Here is a 24,422-nt window from a genome sequence, read left to right as displayed (position 1 = left end):
CGTTGGTATTTTCAACCATTATAGGATCTAGGTAAACAGTTGAAAATGTTAATAATAAAGACATATCGCAATTACGTAAAAAATGTGTTTTTTTCTAATCATTATCTGCACACAATGGTGCATAGAACGCTGCATCGTATTCACGCAGTGTTTTCTTGATCGTTACTTACATGAAGGCAAGTTGATCACTTTTACGGTTTAGGGACTAGTCCAGGGTAATATTAAATAAATATAAGAGTTTGAAATTTACCAATATACCCTCCCCCTGCAAATCGAACCCGGGACTCCAGCACGGTAGCCAAACCCGCTAACCATCACACTACGGAGGTGGAGAAAAATATTTAATCATACGTTCTTTTGAGTTAGATATGGCCAAGAGATAAAAGGTGTTTAGTAAAGGTTAATTTTTACATTGATCCCAAGTTATGTACGCCAGGTATTTCATTGTGGTTTGGTATATGGATAACTAAATTTTATTTCACATGTTGCGTAGGTACCGCTACATTATAAATAAATATTGTAGTGGGAAAACTGTTATATCAGGTTGGGCAAACTGAGAATTTAAATAGAAATACGTCAAAAATCCAAGGTGTGGGGGAGCGAATGACGGGTGTCAGTGCTCTGGTGAAAGTTTAATATTTTATTATTAAAACAGTGTCAGTCAGTTTGTTTCTCTAACCGTACCGCAAATTACTACGCGAAGTTTGTTTACGCCGGTGCAAATTTCACAAGAGTTTTATGTGCCCAAAATGTTACTTGTTTTAAATGTGTCAACTCGGATTCGTTTCGCAATTTTTACAAATAAATCAACATCATGAAGGACAGGATGCCGGGGGAGAGTCGACCCAGTCTCCTATTAACTCGCGAGGAAAATGAGTTGATATTCAAATTGGTGGGCCCGAGATGTGTGGTAATTTTTTCATATAAATATATTCATTTTGCCTGTAAAATTATATACATTGTACCAAGGGAAACCAACTACTAACTAGACAAGCAAGCTCTCACTCGATCACACTTTCATACGTTCCCTTGCAAGTACCTAAAGCTGCACTTGATAGTCTGTAATCCAGTAAACTACTTTCCAATTTGTGCATTCATCTGTTTACAGATATCATAACTATGTTTAATATTTAAGTAAATGAGCTATGTGCCAGATCTTGATTGATATAAGATATAGAATCCATAGTGTCTTTTGTTTTGTTTTTTTTTAGGGATCAACTTTATTAATTTATTGTGAACTATACACATCCACTTTCATTTTTAAGAGATATAAACTAAATATGTTATAAATCCTTGTACATAATAGGCAAGGAAAATTTGTAAGGCAACTAACAAATATAAAAATATTTAAGTTTTTATCTACCTTTGCAGTGTAGCTGCTAGCCCAATTTGACCCTAGATCGCACAATATTGACATATCGCTCACTCCTTTCAAGAACGTCATAAATCAAAAATGGTCAATTTTCAGTTGTGCATGTTTTCGGAATGCCCAGAAAATGTATCATTTCCCAGCAAAAGAGGCATATTTTTAACTTAATATTTACCCGCTACAGGGCAGAAAATGTTGTTTTTACATTTTGAAGAAAATGTATTGTTTAATTATTTTTTTAAAAATATACTTAATATTTTTAAAATGGAGAAAAAATCTTCAGGTTTCACCTTAAAAGATCTGTTGCACAGTAAAAAGTTCAATAAGTGGCTTAGTATTTATTTTTAATACATTGTGTTATATTTTTAAACTGTAAAAACATTCTCCTGAAAAATCAAGTTTTTTGATTTATGACATTCTTGAAAGGAGTGAGCGATATGTAGTAGCTGTGCGGAATAGTGTTATAGTGAATATGTAATATTGTTAAATGTCTCTTACATTCATTCCTAATAAACCAAACTTAAGTGCCATGTAACCGGTTCCTATTTTTAATAAATACTTTTGATAGGTTTCACATTTTTAATTGCCGCCTGACTAATGTTTAGTTATTAAGGGTTAAATAAATAAATAAAAGAATCCCTTTTTTAGATTTTGAAAATACTTTTCAAATATTTGCATTTATCGCTCACTCCTTTCAAAAACGTCATAAATCAAAAAACTCGATTTTTCAGAACGTTTTCAAAGTTTAAAAATATAATACAATTTATTAAAAATAAATATCAAGCCACTTGTAGAACTTTTTACTTTGCAACAGATCTTTTAAGGTAAAACCTGAAGGTTTTTTCTCTATTTGAAAAATATTTATTATATTTAAAAAAATAATTAAACGACACCTTTTCTTCAAAATGCAAAAACAACACTTTCTGCCTTGTAGCGGGTAAATATTAAGTTAAAAATGTGCCTCTTTTGCTGGGATATAGTACATTTTTCGGGCATCCCGAAAACATACACAACTGAAAATTGACAAATTTTGATTTATGACGTTCTTGAAAGGAGTGAGCGTTATGTGTTATCTCAACATTTACAAAAAAGAATATGGAAGTCTGGGCATTTACAGGGCTTACGACCATCAAAGGCTGGTTTAAGTGATCACTTTACACAAGTGTAACATTAACCAATTGATAATAACATTATTCAAATTCTTGAAACTTCTAGATATATTGATCAAACTCGGAACACAGTACTTGACTTCATATATAAATTTATCATCCATAATTGAAGATTTTTTGGTTAAAGAAACATGCATGAAAATTCTATATTGTGATGCCCGTTACCACATTGTTGTCGGCAGTGGTGTACACAGAGAATTAATTAGGGCAGGCAGTAGAAGTAGGTAGTAAGGTAAGCTAGGTACTACTTACTAAGGTATGCAAAAGAAGTAGGAGTAAGGTAAACAAGATAATACTTAGTAAGGTAGGGTAAGGTTTTGTCCGCCTCCGTAGTGTAATGGTCAGCACGCTCGGCTACCGTTCTGGAGGACCCGGGTTCGATTCCCAGGGGGGGTAAGAATAAATATGAGTGATTTTTTCACTGTAAGATTTTTCAATATTACCCTGGACTGGTACTTGAAGCGGAGGGCTTTCCTTCATGTGTAAACGATCAAGATAACACTGCGTTTATATGATGCAGTGCCCTATGCACCATTGGGGTGCAGATAAGGGTTTTATTATTATTATTATTAAGGTAGGGTAGGTACTGGTTGCATTTTTATATATCACGCGGGTAAGTTAGGATAGGCACTGCTTTTCTGCCTATATGGAATACTTGCCCCTGGTTGTCGGGCAGTTTTTTCATCAACCCTGACCCTAATTATACTCAGTCTGCCGCCCGACCCTCAGTAAACTAATCACAAGTAACCGCAAACCCAATTCTCGTCTGTACAATATTTTTGGCGCCTCTTGCGCTCTACCAAAAGTAAACAAATGGAAGGCTTATAAGCGTCTCCCACTCTCTACAAACATTATGTAAAAGACACTTTTAAGCGTTTCCCGCAAACAATATCCCTGTTTATAGAGCATAAGTGTGTCCATAATTTCCTCAGGAATTTAGCAGAATATTGCATAATAATGTATTAAAGTATTTCATAATACCTTCCTGCTAAGTTAATAATATAAACATTTATTTGATTACAAATCAATACAAATATTGTTTATTTATTAGTCTGATATCACAACAATATTGTTTATGGTTGTCTTTTGCAAGTCTTTGCAAACAATTGATGTTTCATTATGCACACCATGTAAAAAAAAAAGGTGGCCACAATCTGGTCATTCAAAAGATCTACGCCAGCAGATCTGTTAAGTGATCTGTTCACTTATAACAGATCAATTAGATAATGAATCTTTTTGATTATTTTGTCATTCATTATGACAACCAAAAACATTCTATAATCAATTATTATCATAGGCAGGATAAAATGTATGTCCGGTTGTGGTCCAGCGATTAGTGTGGCGGACTCTCGAGTCAGTGTTTCTGGGCTCGAACCCATTCTACCACCATTTGATATGTATTTTTTAATAATGAGTCGCTTAGGCTCGCAAAAATAGTATGGAACTAATGTATTTTTGTAAATATTAAAAAAAACACCAATATTTATCTTTTTAATTAACCCTTATAGTGCTTAGCTTATTTTCACATATTTCGCATAAATAGCTAAAGGATTTTTGAAAAAAAGTATCTTATTAATCAAGTGTGCACAGAATCTAACGGCGCAATAGTCGGTATTCCGACGCTCTGCACTTTATACGCGTTAATAGATAGTCGATCTATCGACGGTTCGCACTCTAAGGGTTAATAATAAAATCTAGAGAGAACTAGAAAGTTAAGACACACGGTAATAAAGAGACAAGTTACAGACATTATAAGGATTAAAAAGCTAGAGTATTTTGGCCACTTTATGCAGGGAGAGAAATACTAGTATGATATACCAAGTACATATTATATTACAAGGCAAAGTGGAAGATGAAAATTTCATCTCACCAATAGATGTCTCTAGTGAAATTTTAGTGATTCAAGCACCATGATTCGAAATTGAACCTTGTATATAGAACTTCCAATAATTTGAGTAGTGTGGTTGTCAATCATGGGTAGAATTGGTGAATTTTACACGCGTGTAAAGTGATTTACTTAAACTTAAACCAGCCTATGATGGTCGTAGCCCCATAAATGCCCAGACTTCCATATTCTTCTTCATCTATGTTGAGATTTCAATTTTTTTAGTATTATTCAATTTAAATGCAAGCTCATATTTTTTTCGCTCGTATCTACTACAACAGTATTTTGAGCGGAGAACAAATGGATTTTTGCCCATTGGAATGTCTAATTGTCTACCGGATTTTTCAAAATATTTTTTTGCAGACTGGAAAGGGTTGAATGATCGTTCATTGTACAATATGAACACAACATTCCTTGTATTGAAAGCAAATCAATGACTACCTTATTGCTTATAATCATTTCAACAAAAAAATGTTTAGTTTCTTTATTTATAACTCATAAACTGGATGTTGCAATTATTAACAAGGAAGTTTAAATTTTTTTTTTATTTATTTAGATTTTCAAGAACAAAGTGACTCTTCAACCTTCAACGTCCCAAGGACCTAACTCTAAAATTTTGAATTAGCTTCACATACGGTGTTTGAAAATGTTTTGATGCATTTTTGCAAAATGCATCAAAACATGTGACTAACATTTAAATTAAATAGTGGTATTTACTAAGTAAAAGTTAAATTTAAAATGGATAGATTTTACCTCAATGTGGCTGCTGAATCAATCAATAAAATTATGAAGAAAATTATGTAGAACGAATAAGTGAGGAAAGAACGGTAAAACAAATTTATGAGGCGAATGTTAGTGGGAAAAGAAGCAGAGGAAGACCGAGAAAAACATGGCACGATCAGGTATGCCAAATACTTGAAAGTGGTCAGGTTAGGAGTCGTAACAATCGGCGGGTATGTATGAGGAGATGCATGAACGTGGAAGAGGCGAAGAATGTTTGCAAGGACAGAGTGGTGTGGCGCTCTATTCTCTCTGCCTACCCCTGCGGGGAAGCGGCGTGATGGTTAGTTAGTTTTTTTTTTTTTTAAGAAAATTATTTAGGTGTGATGTTAGTCCCACTGTGATTTTATAAAAAAATTGGCACTTAGCCAGCATATGACAGGTAATAAGCCCTGTAAGTACGCATACTTTCATATTCTTCTTCATCTATGTTGAGATGGCGAAATGTTAAATTAACTCCTTCAGTGGAAAAACCCAAATTTGCATTTGGACACACTTAAAGTGTTGTATATTGCAGTTGTCTGTATTTTTATCATACCTCGCATTTATGCGTATGAAGTCACACAGAGGTGTGGACATCTGATCACATCTAAAAATAAATAATTATTTTATTTGGAATAATTTGCATAAATTAATTTTTATGAAGCAATCACATCTACAATAAATAATTATTTTATTTGTAATATTTTGCGTACATTAATTTTTATGGCATAATTATGTCTTTGAGTGTGTCCGAATCCTTGTTCACAAATCTGGATTTATCTATTCTCAATATTATTAATATTTAAAGCATTTACTTTGTGGTTAGTCATTTTTACTTATTTATTTTCTTACAAAAATGATCTCACTGAGATTTTTATGTCTACCGGTTTCGAGACGTACCCGTCTCTTCGTCAGGACAATCACTACCACAGCATGCAAACAATACTACCTTTCACCACCATAGCACCATTTACTACTTAAAACTACATTTAAAAATTTTAACTGGATTTATCTGCTCCACTTGGGAGTTTATGACCAACCCAGATTTGTGAACAAGGATTTGGACACACAATAATGTTAAAACTGAAATGATCTGGTCCAATTATATGCTGCATAAAAATTTAAAATTTTCAGGCATCTCATAGTATGTAAAATAATTCGGTTAGGATCTTGCATACATCTAAATAAAAAGGTCTCTGCTAAATGAAAGCTTTCTCAAACCAACCATAAATGGCTCTCGTGAACTCAAACATTAAGCATCATGAGATGTATGAGTTGCTAAAATTTGAAAAGTGTAGTCATGAGATGTATGATATATGTATGAGTTCCTAAAATTTTAAAAGTATGGTTATGAGATGTATGATATATGTATGAGTTCCTAAAATTTTAAAAGTGTGGTCATGTGATGTTCCTAAAATTTGAAAAGTGTGGTTGTGGGTTTTTAACACTGATTTTTAGAGTCTATCTAAATTATATTTTGAAAGTAATAGAATAAATTTTATTTTGAAAGTAATAAAGTAAGGAACGTTTGACAGTAGTTTGAAAATGCCAAAACAAGGCGAAACAATTATCAGAAAATTTATTTTTATGTTTCTTCAACAGTAAAACAAAACTTAGTAGACTCAAAAAATGAGTGTTCGATTTAACATTTGAAGGTGAGGACAGACCGGAGCATTTCGTCGTAACGTCATTCGCGGCGTGCGCTTTGACTATGGATGGAGTGCTTGGCTCGCTGTATTGACTATACGAATGCTTGCATCGTAACGTGTTACGTTATGACGAAATAGCTCTGGTTAGTCCCCACCAGAATGCATAAAAAACAAATTTTATTATTGTGTTTTTAATAATAAAATACAATTTAGTAAAATATTAAAGTATTTGATTTTAATATTTAATATTTAAATTATTAGTTTATTATTGACGTTACACATCCACTATCATATTGAAGACATATAAACTAAATATGCTATAAATCCCTGTACATAATAGGCAAGAAGAAGAATCTTGTCTGCCTCCGTAGTGTAATGGTCAGCACGCTCGGCTACCGTTCTGGAGGTCCCGGGTTCGATTCCCAAGGGGGGTAAAATAAATATGAGTGATTTTTTCACTGTAATATTTATTCAATATTATTACCCTAGACTGATACCTGAAGCGGAGGGCTGATCAACTTTCCTTCGTGTGTAAACGATCAAGATAACACTGCGTTTATATGACGCAGTGCCCTATGCATCATTGGGGTGCGGATAAGGGTTTTATTATTATTAATAGGCAAGAAGAATTTTCTAAGGCAACTAATATAATTTAAATGTTCAGAAGTGAGAGACTGATTTGAGTGTTTGATAATGTCTTAATAAGACGAAACGCGTCACGTATTAACATATACATAAATAAATGTAGAATTTAACCAAATAAACCTTGTTTAATTTTGGATATATTACCCAACAATTCAATATGGAATTCTACCAACTGTCTGCAGTTACAATAAATGACTGAATAAGAGATTGAGAGATCCCAGAAAGTAAATCAGTTTAAAATCAGTGTTTGGCTTTAATATATATAACGTGGTAATATTCTTCTTTGTAATTAAAGTGGGTGTATAATTATAAAATAAACAATGTGTTGCTTTTTAATTAAAGAAACGACGATAAAAGTTTATTCTTAATTAATCTTTACAATATTTTTCTATCTATCTGATTCTGACAGTTCACAATATTATATTTTTCTATCTGATGTCTTTTGTTTATTCAGTGCGATGCATGCGACATCTGGTGGTAGATTTGTACTATATGTAGGTACTTAATAAAATGTATAGGTAGGTACCTAGGTATTTTATTACATATATAGTATTTAGATGGGTTAATATTCCATCCTTTTCAGAGTCTGGCGACCGCGGTGGTGCAGCTGTACACGACGGAGGGGCCCGCCCACAACCAGTGGACCAAGAGGGACACGGGGATACTGTGCCTCGTCAAGGACAACCAGAAGAGGTCCTACTTCTTCAGGATATTCTGCATGCAGCGACGCGCCTGCGTGTGGGAGCACGAGGTCTACAACCAGATACAGTACCTGACGCCCCGGCCCTTCTTTCACACATTCGAAGCGGAGGTGACAAGCCACTAACTTTAAATATATTTAAAAAAATTGTTTATAATTTAAATAAATGTAGGCAGTGAAACCTCTCATAACGAGTAATTCACATAACCAGCAAAAAAAATAGAAAAGGTTGTTCCTTTAATGAGTGACATTTCGCATAACGAGAATCAGGCAGGCATATATGCAAAAAAACATAAGGTAAGATGCATATCAAGTTTAATATTGTTATCTTGTAGCCGGCCACGCGTTACCGTGGATAGTCTGGTTAAATGGAAATGAAAGAAAAGAAAAAACACACGTTTCTAATGTGTTTTATTTCACAATGCTTGTGGATAATATTTTAGCAGGTCTTTGTCATGAGCAATGATAAATATTGCGCATGTTGCTGTTACTTTCAACAGAAGGCGCTGCCATTGCTGACGAAAACTGTTTTAAAAGAATGTGTTATTACCTGACGCATGTATTTAAAAACACACACATAATTAAATGCAACATGGTGACAAAATTTCTGAATAACTTGATATTTAAAAATTTTAATAAATGAATTTTCACATTTTTATTTATATAGATAATATATACTAATATTATTGTAAAAGTCTTGACTACAAAATTTGATTTTATTCCATTTTTTTAATGGATAGGTTAGGAAAAAAATATTAATATATTCAATTAAAATTACTGATTTTGCAAAAATCCGTGCACCAAAAAAAACTAAATTTGTAATTTTTCAGTGGATAATAATAATTGATAGAAAAAAACACCTGATTGCTGCAGGTTTATTTGAATAACCTTCAAGTGGACAGGCTTAGGTTTTATTACTCAATGTCAACCATTTTCTCATGGAAACCTTTCCCCTTTTGTGAAAATATACCTATCTTATCAGCAAAAACAAACACACTACAAAAATCAAACAACGTAGTGTAACATAACTCTATTTGCCTGATTTACTGAGCAAACACATTCGGAAATTCAGGAAATAATTTCAGTACCTACTTAACACTAGAACCACACACACCCGAAAATTAATATCTATAACTTGTAAATGTTTAATTTTCCGAAAAAGATTTTTGCAACTTATGGAACAATTTCCAATTCAAATATTTCACCCCTCTAAAGAAACAAATGTTGCCATCACACAAATTTTAAAGGTCAAGATGACAACTTGAGAATTCTGATTTTTCATGTGACTTTGTCTGTGTTGATTTTTCGAAAATTGTGTAAAAAGATTTTATACCTCCAAAAGATTATTTTTCTTATAATGTGCTATAGATTCTCTGGTGTGGAGTCGAATAATGTATGTATTTCTTTTGTTGATTGTTTTTTAAACAAACTAACCTTCACACTGCTTTCTATGACACCACATGACGTTTATTATGGATTCTGATAATTTTTTAAAGAAAATTATCTAGTAAAAACATGCAGTGATCAAATTTCAAATAAATAATTTATGGATGAAAGTAGACTAAATGAAGAGGAAATGCGATCACTCAGACAAATATTGAACAAACTGAAGTATGATAGATGTTTGAATGCCGAAAAGAATGCAAGGCTTAGTCTATAAAATTCATATGTATGGTGTTTAAATGGTGTGGAATGCATCAAAACACGTGTCATAATAGATATAAATAAATACTGGTATTTACCAAGTATAATTTAAATTCAAAGTATAAAAAAGACACTTAAAATAATTGAGAAATTAAGAAAAAGTGACAAGGTTTGGTCATGTGGATCGTTTTTTTTTTAAGGAATAACCCACAAAGCCTCTATTTAAGAGCCTTGTATTATATTATTTTTTGACATCTCATCAAAGATGAAGGAGAATATGAAGTCTGGGCATTTACGGGGCTGACGACCGTCATGGGCTGGTTTAAGTGATCAGTTTATACATTCTACCCATTATTGACAACCACACTACTCAAATTCTTGGAAGCTCTATATATATGAACCAATTTTGAAACATTATTCTTGAATCACTAGAGATTAGAGCCTTGTATTATAATAAGGATAGACAGGAAAGGTAGATATTAAAAATACATCACAAATACCCGGACCAGTTGAAAAGAAATATTTCTTGAATTTATTTTGCAATTGCCGGGAATTGAAGTTGAAACACCAGTTTCGAAGTAGAATGTCTGCCCAACTACACCACGGCGCCTGAATGAGTAAAGAAAAAACAAATGTATCAGGCGAAGGTACTTGGAAAAAAGGCAGAGGAAGACCGTGGAAAATTTTACATATATCGCGCACTCCTTTCAAGAACGTCATAAATCAAAAAACTTGATTTTTCAGGAGAACGTTTTTAATGTTTAAAAATATAATACAATGTATTAAAAATAAATACTAAGCCTCTTACTGAACTTTTTTCTGTGCAACAGATCTTTTTAAGTAAAACCTGAAGGTTTTTTCTCCATTTGAAAAATATTAAGTAAATTTAAAAAAATAATTAAACAACACCTTTTCTTCAAAACGCAAAAACAACACTTTCTGCCCTGTAGCGGGTAAAAATTATGTTAAAAATGTGCCTCTTTTGCTGGGATTTAGTACATTTTCTGGGCATTCCGAAAACATGCACAACTGAAAATTGACAATTTTTGATTTATGACGTTCTTGAAAGGAGTGAGCGATATTTCAAATATGCGTGGAAAGGTCAAGATTTGGAATCATTGGCAGGCATGTTTGAGGAGAGCATGAATGTGGAAAGAGTGAAAATACTCACAAAGACAGATTAGTATGGCGTTTTATCCTCTCTACCTGCACCACTAAGGCATAATAGTCAGTAGGTCAGTTATATTTTTTTCTGCAAATTTATAGCCGCATATTTTGTATAATCATCTTATTGGTGAGTAATTTTTATCTCACTCTATACAAAGTTCATTGGTTTTAACAGGAAACATAAATTTTCATTGATAAAATCACTGGAATGACTCATGTGGATGATTTACTCTAGTGCAGTTCTTAATACAAAAGGGGTAACTGACGATTTTAGATATTTTTACATTTGTATGGGTGCATATTCTGTAGTTTTTTCATATTTCTTTTTTTTCACCCATATTTATTCATTTTTTATAATATAAATATTTAAAATTAGCAATTATTTGCCCTCACTACGTTGTCCCGTGCTGAGGGTACATTTTATATTGTAAATTATTTGTTAGTTACTTGTCTATCATGAGTCTTGCAATTATGGATGACATGGCTGAATGATGCTATCTTTATATTAAATGGTTAAATCAAACACTGATTTTTTGAGTCTACTAAGTTGTATTCATTTTTTTTTAAACACATATAGAACTATTTTTGTGACAATTCACCTTGCTATGGCATTTTAAAACGAATGCATTTAAAAAAAAATCAGTGTTTGATTTTATATATAAATTTAAAAATCAGTGTTGGATTTAATATATTAATTAAAATGGAGTTCTACAAATTAAACGCCAAATCAATAAATAAATTATTCTATCTATTTCAAATCCACCCACTTCCATTATCGAATTATGAGTAGCTCTTTTATACATAGTTTCATTATTTAATAGATAATGGAAGCAGGTTTGCAGTTTTTTTTTGCAAAATACTCAAAGTTCCTTTGACCAAATATGTATGCTCCTGCTCGGTATGCAGGGCTAACAACCTGGTAGATTTACCAGTGCGGGCAACCTGGCAGGTTTGCTTGTTTGTTTAGGTACCTAGCTACTAATGACTGAGTAGCGAGTCGCCGCACTAAGATTAACAAGAGTACACTATGATTTTATTAATATGACAACTCTTGGTTTCAGGATTACATGACCGCATTCAACTTTGCGACTGAAGAAGAGGCACTCATCCTCAAGACAAACCTTTTTGAGAAGATAGAGCTTAAGAAACAGAAAAGAGAAGGTTTGTCCATTTTAAACACTCTTTTCTCGAAACCCGTTTCACTTGAAAACAGTCGTGGTTCTAGTCTGCTAACGTGGGGTAGATTAGAAGTCATTACTCAACTTAAACTAATCATAACAATATAATACTCAAGTGGTAAAAAAGAAGAGTCTTTTATGTATTATCTTTTATGTATGATCGATAATCCTGAAATTATCCGGAACATTGGTCTGTATATTCCCGATAGTTACCTAAGACAGCGTCCACATAGATTGTTTCACATTCCTATACACAGGACCAACCTGCCGATGGTTATGCCTGTAGGAAGAGCTACCGCTATGTTGAACAATATCTCATAGGATATTGATCTGTTCCATGTGTCCGAAGGAGTTTTCCGAAGTTGGATTCTTCTACACCTTTAGCAATAGTATTCTTGCTTATTTTCTATTTTTGTTAATGTATACAATTCAAATTTAAGTTTGTAATGTGTATATTATCTATAAATAAATTGAATTGAATTGAATTGAATAATTTAATCATGGCTATCACAAAGCAAATGCGGAAACAATAATTAACATAGGCTGGTTTAAGTGATTAATTTGTACACAATTAATAACATTAGTTTTTTTTACAGAGCGCAGACAGAAGGCCCAGCAGCAGAATGCGTCCCGGCTGTCCTCGGGCAGCGAGGTGTCCCGGGTGGTCCCGGCCGCCAAGAGCGCGGGCCCGGCGCGCCACCACCACCACCACCACGCGCCCTCGCCGCTCCCCGCCACCACGCCCGCGCCCACGCCCACCCCGCCCATGCCCACCAGCGTCAACGGCACGCAGAAGGCGCCACAGCAAACCGGTGAGATGGCTTATTACAACTTTCTTCTTATCTTCTTCAGACATCTATCCACTGCTAGATGTAGGCCGCCTATCCCCGAAAAATTTGCAGCCGTTTTTGCTGAAAATTTGACTCTTTCATTTGGCGTTTCACCCATCTCGGGTGTTATAGCCAGTGTCGAGTTATTAAGTTCTTTCGTTACTAAGTTATTGAGTTATCGACTCTTTCGAAATGTGGTATTGAAGGCACATGCTCCGAATTCCATGGACAGCTAGAAGCACCAACAAGTCCACTCGCCAAGAACTACACTTGGTTGGCTTGACTCTGGCCAGTGTCTGTACACGACGGATTCTTCAGTTCTTTGGACACGTTGCATGTGGTAATGAGGATAGCCTAGAATGACTGGTTCAATTCAATTCAATTCAATTCAATTTATTCAATAATTAATATATACATTACAAACTAACGTTTAAGGCGTATACATTAAAAAATAGATTAAAAAGTAAGCAAGAAGACTCTTGTTAAATGTGTAGAAGAATCCCGCTTCGGAAAACTCCTTCGGACACATGGAACAGATCAATATCCAATGAGATATTGTTCAACATAGCGGTAGCTCTTCCTACAGGCATAACCATCGGCAGGTTGGTCCTGTGTATAGGAATGTGAAACAATATATGTCGACGCTGTCTTAGGTAACTATCGGGAACAAACAGACCAATGATACCTTGACTCTCGCCAATGTCTGTACATGACGGATTCTTCAGTTCTTTGAACATATTGCGCGTGGTAATGAGGATAGCCTGGAATGACTGGTTGTGATGGGTAGCCTGGAGGGGAAGAGAGGGAGAGGAAGATCCCCACACGATGGAGCGATCAAGTTAAGGTGGTTGGAGCGCTACGTACAGCGCAGTCAAGGGATAACTGGAGAAGGGTCATTGCTTCCACAAGGGTCACAACCCTCAGTAATGAGGAATTAGACGGAGAAGAAGGATGTAGGCCTCTTTCAACTTTCTTCTTATTCTTATGACTCTTCCATGTTTTTCCCAAATTATTCTAACTATAAGACAAAAAACTGTGTCGCGTTTCAACTCTTGTGAGAGCACTATACCTCAGGAAGAATGTCGGATTTAACATACTCTACATTTAAATGATTTGATCAGTTTCTCTTGCATACCTTGAAGTGAATTATGCGGGCCTTTATGGTTCATATATCGCTCACTCCTTTCAAGAACGTCATATAACAAAAATCGTCAATTTTCAGTTCTGCATGTTTTCGGAATGCCCAGAAAATGTACTATATCCCAGCAAAAGCGGCATATTTTTTACTAAATATTTACCCACTACAGGGCAGAAAGTGTTGTTTTTGCGTTTTGAAGAAAAGGCATTTTTTTATTACATATTTCTTTAAATAAACTTAATATTTTTCAAATGGAGAAAAAACATTCAGGTTTTACCTAAAAAGATCTATTGCACAGTAAAAAGTTCAATAAGTGGCTTGATTTGTATTTTTAATACATTGTATTAGAATATATTTTTAAACTTTAAAAATGATCTCCTGAAAAATCAAGTTTTTTTTATTTATGACATTGTTGAAAGGAGTGGGCGATATGTATACATTTATATATGAGCACATAATGACGGTATTCTCTTTTTTTTTTTTCTTCATATGCCAGACTTCAAAAGTCCTGTTAATTGTAATAACATAAGCATCTTTTATTTGTTTCAGCCCCCGTATCCAAGTCTGCGGCCAGCGCCAAGCGATCCAAGTCAAGAAAGCTGACGAAAGCGGATATCGGCCTTCCCCACGACTTCAAACATGTCTCCCATGTCGGCTGGGACGCCAATAAGGGTAAGACATATTAAATCATAATATTTTAAGTGTGTCGAAATCTTTGTTCACAAATCTGATAATTCATTGCTGTTGGAGCCCAATGTACAGCTTTCGGCGTCTAGCACATGTTAAGCTTTAACCCTATTCAACTGCATTTTTCCACTACAACTTTATCAGTGACATCTATGGTAGTTGTTTTTAATGTCAAACATATAAAGATTTGAACACACTCAAAATACTGCGAGTAAAATTAATAATAATAATAATAATAAAACCCTTATCCGCACCCCAATGGTGCATAGGGCACTGCGTCATATAAACGCAGTGTTATCTTGATCGTTTACACATGAAGGAAAGGTGATCAGCCCTCCGCTTCAGGTACCAGTCCAGGATAATATTGAATAAATATGACAGTGAAAAAATCACTTCTATTTATTTTACCCCCCTTGGGAATCGAACCCGGGACCTCCAGAACGGTAGCCTAGCGTGCTGACCATTACACTACGGAGGCGGACAAAATTACTGCTCAAAATATAAGGTTGATAATAAGTTGTAAATCATGTTTTCGATGTGTCTCCTAGTATGTAAAATAATTAAGGGCTAAGTAGAATAATAAATAATGCGATTTAGAATATGCGGACGATGCAGTTCTAATAGAAACATCGATCGGAGCCCTTCAAGATACAATTGACTCCCTCCAAATAAACTCCGCTCGGTTAGGCCTAAGAGTGAATGCCGAAAAGACCAATGTCATGTGCAACTCAGCCTGTCTGGACCGAGATCAACATCTTACCTGTGAAGGACGAGCGCTCGTTGGAGTCGACACCTTCAGATACCTTGGAACACTCATGGTGGAGGATGGTAGTGTCCAGAAGGAACTGAACGTACGACTTGGAATGGGAGGAGCCATATTCAATAAAATGCGCAATGTCTGGGTCTCACTGCTTTACTCGACAAAAAAAAAGTGTCGTCTCTTTAACGCCTGCATCCTAACAGTGTTGCTGTATGGATGTGAGTCGTGGCACCTCACCAAAGCTCAAAGCAAGAAACTAGCATCTTCTTATTATTATTATAGGCCTTGCGGCCTGTTTTTAAGAGGGATTAGCCTCCTGCGACGTCGATTCCCAGCTATCAACCCATCTCTTTGGTGGTGTGCCCGGGAGTCGTCTACCATGGGGTTGGCCGTACAGTGCGATGTGGGGGAATCTGGATGGTTCCATTCTCCTCACATGCGCATACCATTGTCTCCTTCGTTGCCTTCCCCACCTAACGACATCTTCCATCTCGCATATTTCCCTGATCCTGGCATTTCTGATTCTATCTCGGAGACTCTTGCCTGTTATGCTTCTCAGAGTCTTCATTTCTGACACTCGAAGCGCGTTTTTTGTGGCAGCGGTGTCTGCTCTACTTTCGATCTAGCAAGAAACTAGCAAGTTTTGAAAATAGGTGCCTGAGGCGAATACTGGGTATAAAGTGGTATGACTTGGTCAGGAATGACGATGTGAGGAGAAGAACTCAACAGCCCCTCATATTGGAAGTCCTGAAGAGGAGAAGGTGGACATGGTTGGGACATGTCCTTAGAATGCCACCTGAGAGCATCAACCCCTCATGTCTCTTCTTCCAACCCCGAGGATTCCGGCCCCTCGGAAGGCCGCTACGACCATTCACCGACTATACTCAGCGGAACTTCGAGACGCCGGACTGACCTGGGAGGAAGCCAACCAGGTTGTCCACCCTTGCTCTAAACAGTGCCTAAACGGTCCTGATCCCCGTCCTATCTCGTATATACAGGAGCCAGGAGACCCAGGAGATCTGCCCTCTATTAGTTGCAATCGACCCTCTATTAGTTGCAATAGCTCCTACTTCTCTCCTCTCAGCACATGCCCCAGATAGGACACACCTTCCAGACCTTGATGTCAGTATATTATACATTTCTTAACCTTGTTCTTTTTCTAGGTTTCGACATTGAAAACCTACCAGAGAAGACGATGAAGGATTTCTTTGTGCGAGCCGGAGTTTCGGAAACGCAGCTGCATGACAAGGACACCAGGGAATTCATTTATGACTTTATCAATAAGCACGGCGGTGTGGACGCCGTCAAGGAAGCTGTGGTCGGAATAGACGGAGTAGATACGAACGCCAACGACCCTAAGTGTGAGTACTACTACTACTGCTAATACCGTCACGCCGTTTCCTCGCAGGGATAAGCAGAAGGGATGGAACGCCACACTCTTATGTCCCGCTTCCTTCACATCCATACATCTAGTCATACGTGCCCTCTGAGTACGCAGACTTTTGACAATACCAGATTTTAGGTTCTGATCTGATCATGCCAAGTCTTTTTCGTCCGTCCATGTTCTTTCTATTCTCCCACTCACATTTGCCATAAATACACATTCTTAGTCATTCTCTTGTCATTTTGTTTTTTATTTAAATAGATTATGTGTGTGGCGTTTCGTCCTCTCTGCCTACCCCTGCGGAGAAACGGATGATAGTAATAAAATAACCTGATAATTTTAGTTCTATTTTTGTGGTTAATGTACTTTTGCCGTACCTTTAAGATGCTCTGACTGTCCAGCACACTGTTTAATCAGTGTGCTGGACTATAGATATTTCTGCCATTCCGTATTGCGCTACGTCTACTATCAAATCAATATTCTGCATATTGACCAGTGTGTATCAACTTGTTTCCAGCATTGAGTCACGCCCTATCCAACAGAGCGCAGATGCCCCCTCCCGTGCCGGCGAGGACTCCGACCCCCGTAGCCAACCCTACGCCCCAAGGTAAATTACCCGCTAGATTATCATTTCAAACCCTTATCCGCACCCCAATGGTGCATAGGGCACTGCATTATATAAACACAGTGTTATCTTGATCGTTAACACACGAAGGAAAGGTGATCAGCCCTCCGCTTCAGGTACCAGTCCAGAGTAGTATTAAATAAATATTAGAGTGAAAAAATCACTTGTATTTATTTGACCCCCCTGGGAATCGAACCCGGGACCTCCAGAACGGTAGCCAAGCGTGCTGACCATTACACTACGGAGGCGGACGATTATCTGTATGTGCAATTTTTTTTTAAAACCATCATCGTTTACAAGGGGTTACAAATAAAATGCATTGTTATAATAATAATAAATTAAGGATATAAGAAGAGAAAAAAACAAGTCCCGAACGGACCCGGAGGATTCCAGAAATTTGAACTGGCCGCTGAGGATCGGTCCCGCGTTTGCGCAGGTTTATAAGTAGTCGAACTCAATGACATCTATTGAATAAATCAAGACATTTGTTCATTCAAAAATAAATTTACGCTACCGTAGAACGGGGCTACTTGAACTTTGATGTGTTACTTGAGCCCAATACAAAAAAAAATATTCAGATCGTGGTATTGATCGAAGTATCGTGACAATAAGTGTCACCTGTCAGGGAAACAATGAATCATGTCAATATAGACATCATATAGATATCATTATAGTACAAAAAAAAACAAAAGTACATCAGTACAAAAAAAATATTTAGATCGTGTTATTGATCGAAGTATCGTGACAATAAGTGTCACCTGTCAGGGAAACAATGAATCCTGTCAATATAGACATCATATAGATATCATTATAGTACAAAAAAAAAACAAAAGTACATCAGTACAAAAAAAATATTTAGATCGTGGTATTGATCAAAGTATCGTGACAATAAGTGTCACCTGTCAGGGAAACAATGAATCATGTCAATATGTTCATCATTGTAGACCAAATACAGATTTATTTTTTTTTTGTACTGGGCTCAATTAACACATCAAAGTTCAAGTAGCCCCGTTCTACGGTACTTAAAAAGGTTCGTGTCATGCCTGCGAGTTGATTTCATGAACGTTTGTATCTCATTTGTAAAATTTAATGACTATGAAATGTTACCTAAATCCAGCCCTTTTCAAAATCTTATCTCGAGTGTCTGTTATATTTTTTATGGTCCGACCAAATTTGTCAGGTTATTTTTTCAGAAGATCCTAGTGATATTGAGAGAAGTGACAATGAAGTCGATAGTGGTTCTGAAATAATTTAGGAGCTATAAGAGGTCCTACGGTTATGCGAACGGTTTCGAGTGATTCTGAAGATGATTCTGCCGGGAATGTTGATGATATGGACTGGTCAGACACTGACACTACACGAAACAATCAGACCTTATGTGGAACTCCAGGAGTTGTAGAAAAATTGCAGAAAATGTAGATGGTCTTGCCTCTATGTTTATTACAGATGAATTTTTGGTTAGGAGTCGTAATAATCGGCGGGTATGAATGAGGAGATGCATGAACGTGGAAGAGGCGAAGAATGTTTGCAAAGACAGAGTGGTGTGGCGTTCTATTCTCTCTGCCTAACCCTGCGGAGAAGCGGCGTGATGGTTAGAAAAATATTTTTTTTTAAGAAAAATATAAAATAAACTATTCGCAACATTAGCTCTATCAGTCGCATAATAAAATGGCTTTGTTTGTCAGTTGCAGTGAATAGCACCGTGAGAGAAACTCGACTGGCGCCCCCTCCCCCGGCCAGAGCCCCCCCTCCGCCGCCCCCGCCGCCGCAGAGGACACTACCCCCTCCACCGCTGCAGCAAGGTGAAACAAACCATATTATAAATATAAAAATAGTAAATTTAGACAATTTATATGGCGCCATTTTCGTAAAAAATCTTCCTCAAGGGCGCTTCACTGTGACTAAGTTGTAGATTTAAAGATGCTGGAAATGATTTAACAAACAATGAGTCTGTATACCGATGGACCGCGCTATTGGCAATGTTTACCAGAGTCGATATATTGATTCTCAGCATTCTAACATATATTACCATTCTTATTTATTGTAACTGCAGACAGTTGGTAAAGTTCCATATTGAATTGTTGGGTAATATATCCAAAATAAAACAAGGTTTGTTGGATTGAATTCTACATTTATTTATGTATATGTTAATATGTGACGCGTTTCGTCTTCTTAGGACATTATCAGTGTTTGATAATGTCCTAAGAAGAATGCGTCACGTATTAACATATACATAAATAAATGTAGAATTCAATCCAACAAACCTTGTTTTATTTTGGATATATTACCCAACAATTTATAACCATTCTAACCGTGTTTGACAACCAAATTTTTACATCACAATCTAGCTATTTAAAAAATTTAACATTTATTTATTTGACTTTTAATTCTGGTAGCGAGCGCGGCTCCCCCGCCCCCTCCGCCGCCGCCCCCCGCGCCTCCCGCGCCCCCGCCGCCTCCTGCCGTGACGCCTCCGTCCTCTTCCCCCGCGCGTGCTCCCGCCGGAGCCATACCGGGAGACATGAGGGCCGCCCTGATGGACAGCATCCGAGGAGGCGCGTCGCAGCTCAAGGTACTGTTTACAACATTTTGAGTGTGTCCAAATACCTGTTCACAAAATCTGGATTATCTCCAATTACAGGAGTTATTTTCATATTATTTTTTGACATCTCATCAAAGATGAAGAAGAATATGGAAGTCTGGGCATTTACAATATAAGAGTTTATAATTTTATTTAGTTTATAGTTTTATTTCTAATATAAGAGTTTCTGCTTAATAAAAAGCTTCTTAACATTTCACCAATAGATGTCTCTAGTGAAGTTCTAGTGATTCAAGAACAAGGTTTCTAAATTGGTTCATATAGAACTTCCAAAAATTTGAGTAGTGTGCTTGTCAATAATGGGTGAATGTTACACGTGTGTAAAGTGATCGCTTAAACCAACCTATGACGGTCGTCAGCCCCGTAAATGCCCAGACTTCCATATTCTTCTTCATCTTTGATGAGATGATCTGCTGATGAAGTGAGCATTAGTGTTGGATCCATTCATTCCATTTTAACTGAAGATTTGACCCTCAGAAGTATCTCAAAATTTATGCTAAATTTGCTGACAACTGAGCAGAAGCAACCTCGTGTGGAGATCGCACAGAACATGCTGGAGTCTGTGATCAATGTTCCAGCTTTCTCAATACGCTCCCTGTGATTTCTGACTCTTTCCCCAGCTGAAAATGCTTTTCAAAGGGTCCAGATTTTAGACCAGGGAAGACATGAACATTGCGACGGACCGCCTTCGCGCCATACCAAAAGAGTCTTTCCAGCGTTGCTTCCGGCAGTGGCAGCACTGTCGGGAGAAGTGTGTAGCCGCTCAAGGGGACTACTTTGAAGGGGATTAGTGTCGTTTAATTGTATCTCAATAAATGTTGCTTTTATGAATAAAAGTCGGATACTTTTTAAACAGACCTCGTATATACTAAATATTAAAATCAAATACTAATTTTGAGAATCTGTTAAAAATCAGTGTTTGTTTTTTATATTTAAACTCTCTCTCTGGTCTCAATCCTGCGGATTGGTCTGTGGCAACAGATGACATCTCTTTTGCCATTCTCGCCTATTTCCGGAAGTCCTCTTCAGCTCCTCTCTAGAACTCCATTTTAATTTGCATATTTAATATGCAAATTAAAATGGGGTTCTACAAATTAAATGCCAAATCTAATAAACATATAAATATTAAAAAAATGGCATACTTTGACTATATTTTTGGCACACTATGACTATATAATGATTGTATTTTTGTCCCGCAGCATGTAGAGGTGGATAGAAAACCATCAGGGGAAGGAAAGAGAGGAGATCTACTACAAGAAATCCGTCAAGGGATTGAATTGAGATCAGTGAGTAGTATTTTGTTATGGAGTAATAGTCTGGTAATTAGAACATTGATGATTTTGTAATTTTCGCCACTTTCAAGGTCCGGAAATCGCCTTTTAGTAACTGTACGAAATTCTTAATTAAAAAATATATATATTCATAAGGTGTCTCAATTTAAAATAAAATATTTATCATTTTATATAAAAAAAAACATGAAAGTCTTAGCATCCCTGGCTTAGTGATCACTTTAAACCGTAGGTTCTCAATCTTATTTTTCCCATCGCCCACTTTAAGAAAAAAAATTCTAAAGCCCTTTTTTTTTACTTACCATCTGCTGCGAATCTCAAAGCTAATGCTTTGATTATATTTCAATGTGTAATAACACTGTAAGTACGCTGTATACTGCCTCACTAAAAGTCTCAAATCTCCACAAGGTGGCGTTAAGGATAGGCACTTGTGTATCGTTCACCATTGTTTTATCTCAAGTTGAGACATCTATAAATATTGATATATCATCCGTAGGGTGAATAACCCAGTGTCTGAAAGAATGAATAATTCTTCGTCTTCTTGGTGTATATCTTGTGGACTGTTTTAAGAGGGATTAGCCTCCTGCGATGTGGATTCCCAGCTGTCAATCCATCTCTTTGGTGGTCTACCTTTTCGTTGGCCGTACTGTGCAATGTGGGGGAGTCTGGATGGTTCCATTCTCCTCGCATGCGCAAACCAGTGTATTCCAATGAATAATAATAAATTATATTGAATTCACATAGCCGACTCTTGTGAACTTCAGATAATAATGATAACCGAATATTCAGCCCATTTCTAGTAAGGATCTTAACAAAATGGTTACTATTCTAGGTGCCGGTGAATTCAAACAGCGAAGATCGCAAGTCCATCAACCAGGCGGGTCTAGCGGGGGCTCTGGCGCGCGCCCTGGAGGAGAGGTCCAAGGCCATGCACTCCGACTCCTCGGACTCGGAGCAGGACGACGTCACCAGCGACGGGGAGGAGTGGGAAGACTAACGGGTCTTCCAGTTCTGCAAACGTACATGGCTTCGGATCGGAATGCTACCAATTTCCCCCGGAAAGATTTATCATGGAGTAATGCAAGATTACAACAATTTAACGGGACCTTATGGCTGTCCAAACTTAAAACACAGTAAGGGACATTTTTTTCGTAGTAGGTTTTTTTTTTGCATTTTTGGACTTAGTAGGATCTACTTAGTCCAAAAATGCAAAAAAAATGTCCCTTACTGTGTTTTGAGTTTGGACAGCCGCTTATCGATGATATCCTCAAAAATAATTTATAATTTATTATGGTGTGTGCACAAACAAAAATATGATAAGTACTTGGAATATTTTTTTCCTTTGCTTTATTTTATTTTCAAACAGGAATCTTTATTGCGAACGTATTCGAATATTTATAGATCTGAAATTTTACACAATTTTATTTTATTTTATTTACTCTTTTAAAATTTATTTGTGAATCTTTTTTCTTTAGTCACATCCTTAGTAGGGTGTTTTTGCGTATTTTTGTTATTCAAAAAGTATTACTTAAAAAATTAAGATAATGATTTATTTTTTTTACTAATTTCATTAATTGGCAGTCACTTTGTGTGAAATATATTTATTTTTAATTTATTTTAACTTGGTAAATACCACTATTTCTTCAAATCTGTTGTGACACGTATTTCAATGCATTCCGCATCATTTTAACACACCGTATATTTACTAAGTTGAACGAGTTTTCTAAATGCATATAATATGTGGATATTTAAAATTTCCTGCAAAAGGACGTTTTGCGCTCTACAAAATCCGTTATTAGTAGTAGCAGCTGTTGTGTTTTATTCCGGTACTCCACACAATTCGCTCACTCCTTTCAAGAACGTCATAAATCAAAAATTGTTAATTTTCAGTTGTGCATATTTTCGGAATACCCAGAAAATGTACTATATCCCAGCAAAAGTGGCATATTTTTAACTTAATATTTACCCGCTACAGGGCAGAAAATGTTGTTTTTGCATTTTGAAGAAAAGGAATACCTAACAATAGTTTAATTATTTTTTTAAATATACTAAATATTTTTCAAATGGAGAAAAAACCTTGAGTGGCTTGATATTTATTTTTAATACATTTTATTATATTTTTAAACTTAAAAAATGTTCTCCTGAAAAATCAAGTTTTTTGATTTATGACGTTCTTGAAAAGAGTGAGCGATATGTAACAATTACCAGAGTTGTGTATGTGTCTAAAATAGCTGTAATTTTTATGAAATGAAATACGTTTTATACTTGAATTTGTAAAAACTAGATTGTATGGTACTTGCCAGTGGTGAACCATGTATAGAAAGCAATCATTCAAATATATTTGAAATTAATTCGAAGTTTTCTTATATCGGCTCACCACTGGTATTCGCTCACTTTAAACGTTACCCTGGACTGGCACCTGAAGTGCAAGACTGATCGCCTTGCTTTCTTGTAACAAATGATCAAGATAACACTGCATCTGTCCAATGCAACCCTTATACATCACAAATTGTTGAAAAGGAAAAAATCTCTTTTTTTTAACTTAAAATATGAATTCAAAGGAGTGCTCCTATATTATTTAATCAATTCCTTTTTATCTAAGAGCTTAATTTTAGAAGTCGAAAAATAAAAATAAAACAGTTTCTGTAAATTATTTTACCATTATATCGACTAATTATGTTTTTACAACCTAGTTCGTCCATACGCTCCAATAAACTAATAGTGATTATTATTAAGTAACAAAAGTTATGTATGAAATACAAAACTGAACTCACAATAATAATATAATAATTAATTCTATATTCAAAATTCTGTATCTCATTAATTTTCTTAATTTTGTCTATTGACAGTGTTATTGTCTATGTGTGTTAAAACGTAAGCAGAGATAATTTTGATGTGCCAAAACAATTTCTCAAAAATAAAGCAATTATAAAAATGCTGCT

The 24,422-nt window shown here is 35.9% G+C and overlaps 1 protein-coding gene across 2 annotated transcripts; it reads left to right on the top strand.

Moving 5' to 3' along the window:
* Positions 1-575: 575 nt before the first annotated feature.
* LOC148311473 (actin nucleation-promoting factor WAS-like) lies at positions 576-23,337 on the top strand. Of its 2 annotated transcripts, none has more exons than XM_088256566.1 (11): positions 576-910; positions 8,063-8,290; positions 12,052-12,151; positions 12,765-12,980; positions 14,686-14,808; positions 16,747-16,944; positions 17,485-17,574; positions 19,278-19,394; positions 19,989-20,164; positions 21,391-21,477; positions 22,313-23,337. In XM_088256566.1, the coding sequence occupies exons 1-11, from the start codon at positions 815-817 to the stop codon at positions 22,475-22,477; spliced, it is 1,596 nt and encodes a 531-aa protein (XP_088112692.1). In that variant the 5' UTR covers positions 576-814; the 3' UTR covers positions 22,478-23,337. The 2 variants fall into 2 exon arrangements, with proteins under 2 accessions (XP_088112692.1, XP_088112693.1); XM_088256567.1 differs by having other exon boundaries at positions 671-910; positions 19,284-19,394; positions 22,313-22,603.
* The last annotated feature ends 1,085 nt before the right edge of the window (positions 23,338-24,422 follow it).

Source organism: Brachycentrus maculatus, unplaced genomic scaffold, assembly GCF_059751285.1.
Source record: "Brachycentrus maculatus isolate JH-2025_06_01 unplaced genomic scaffold, ASM5975128v1 h1tg000064l, whole genome shotgun sequence".
NCBI lineage: Eukaryota > Metazoa > Arthropoda > Insecta > Trichoptera > Brachycentridae > Brachycentrus > Brachycentrus maculatus.
This window is presented reverse-complemented; position numbering and strand designations above follow the sequence as displayed.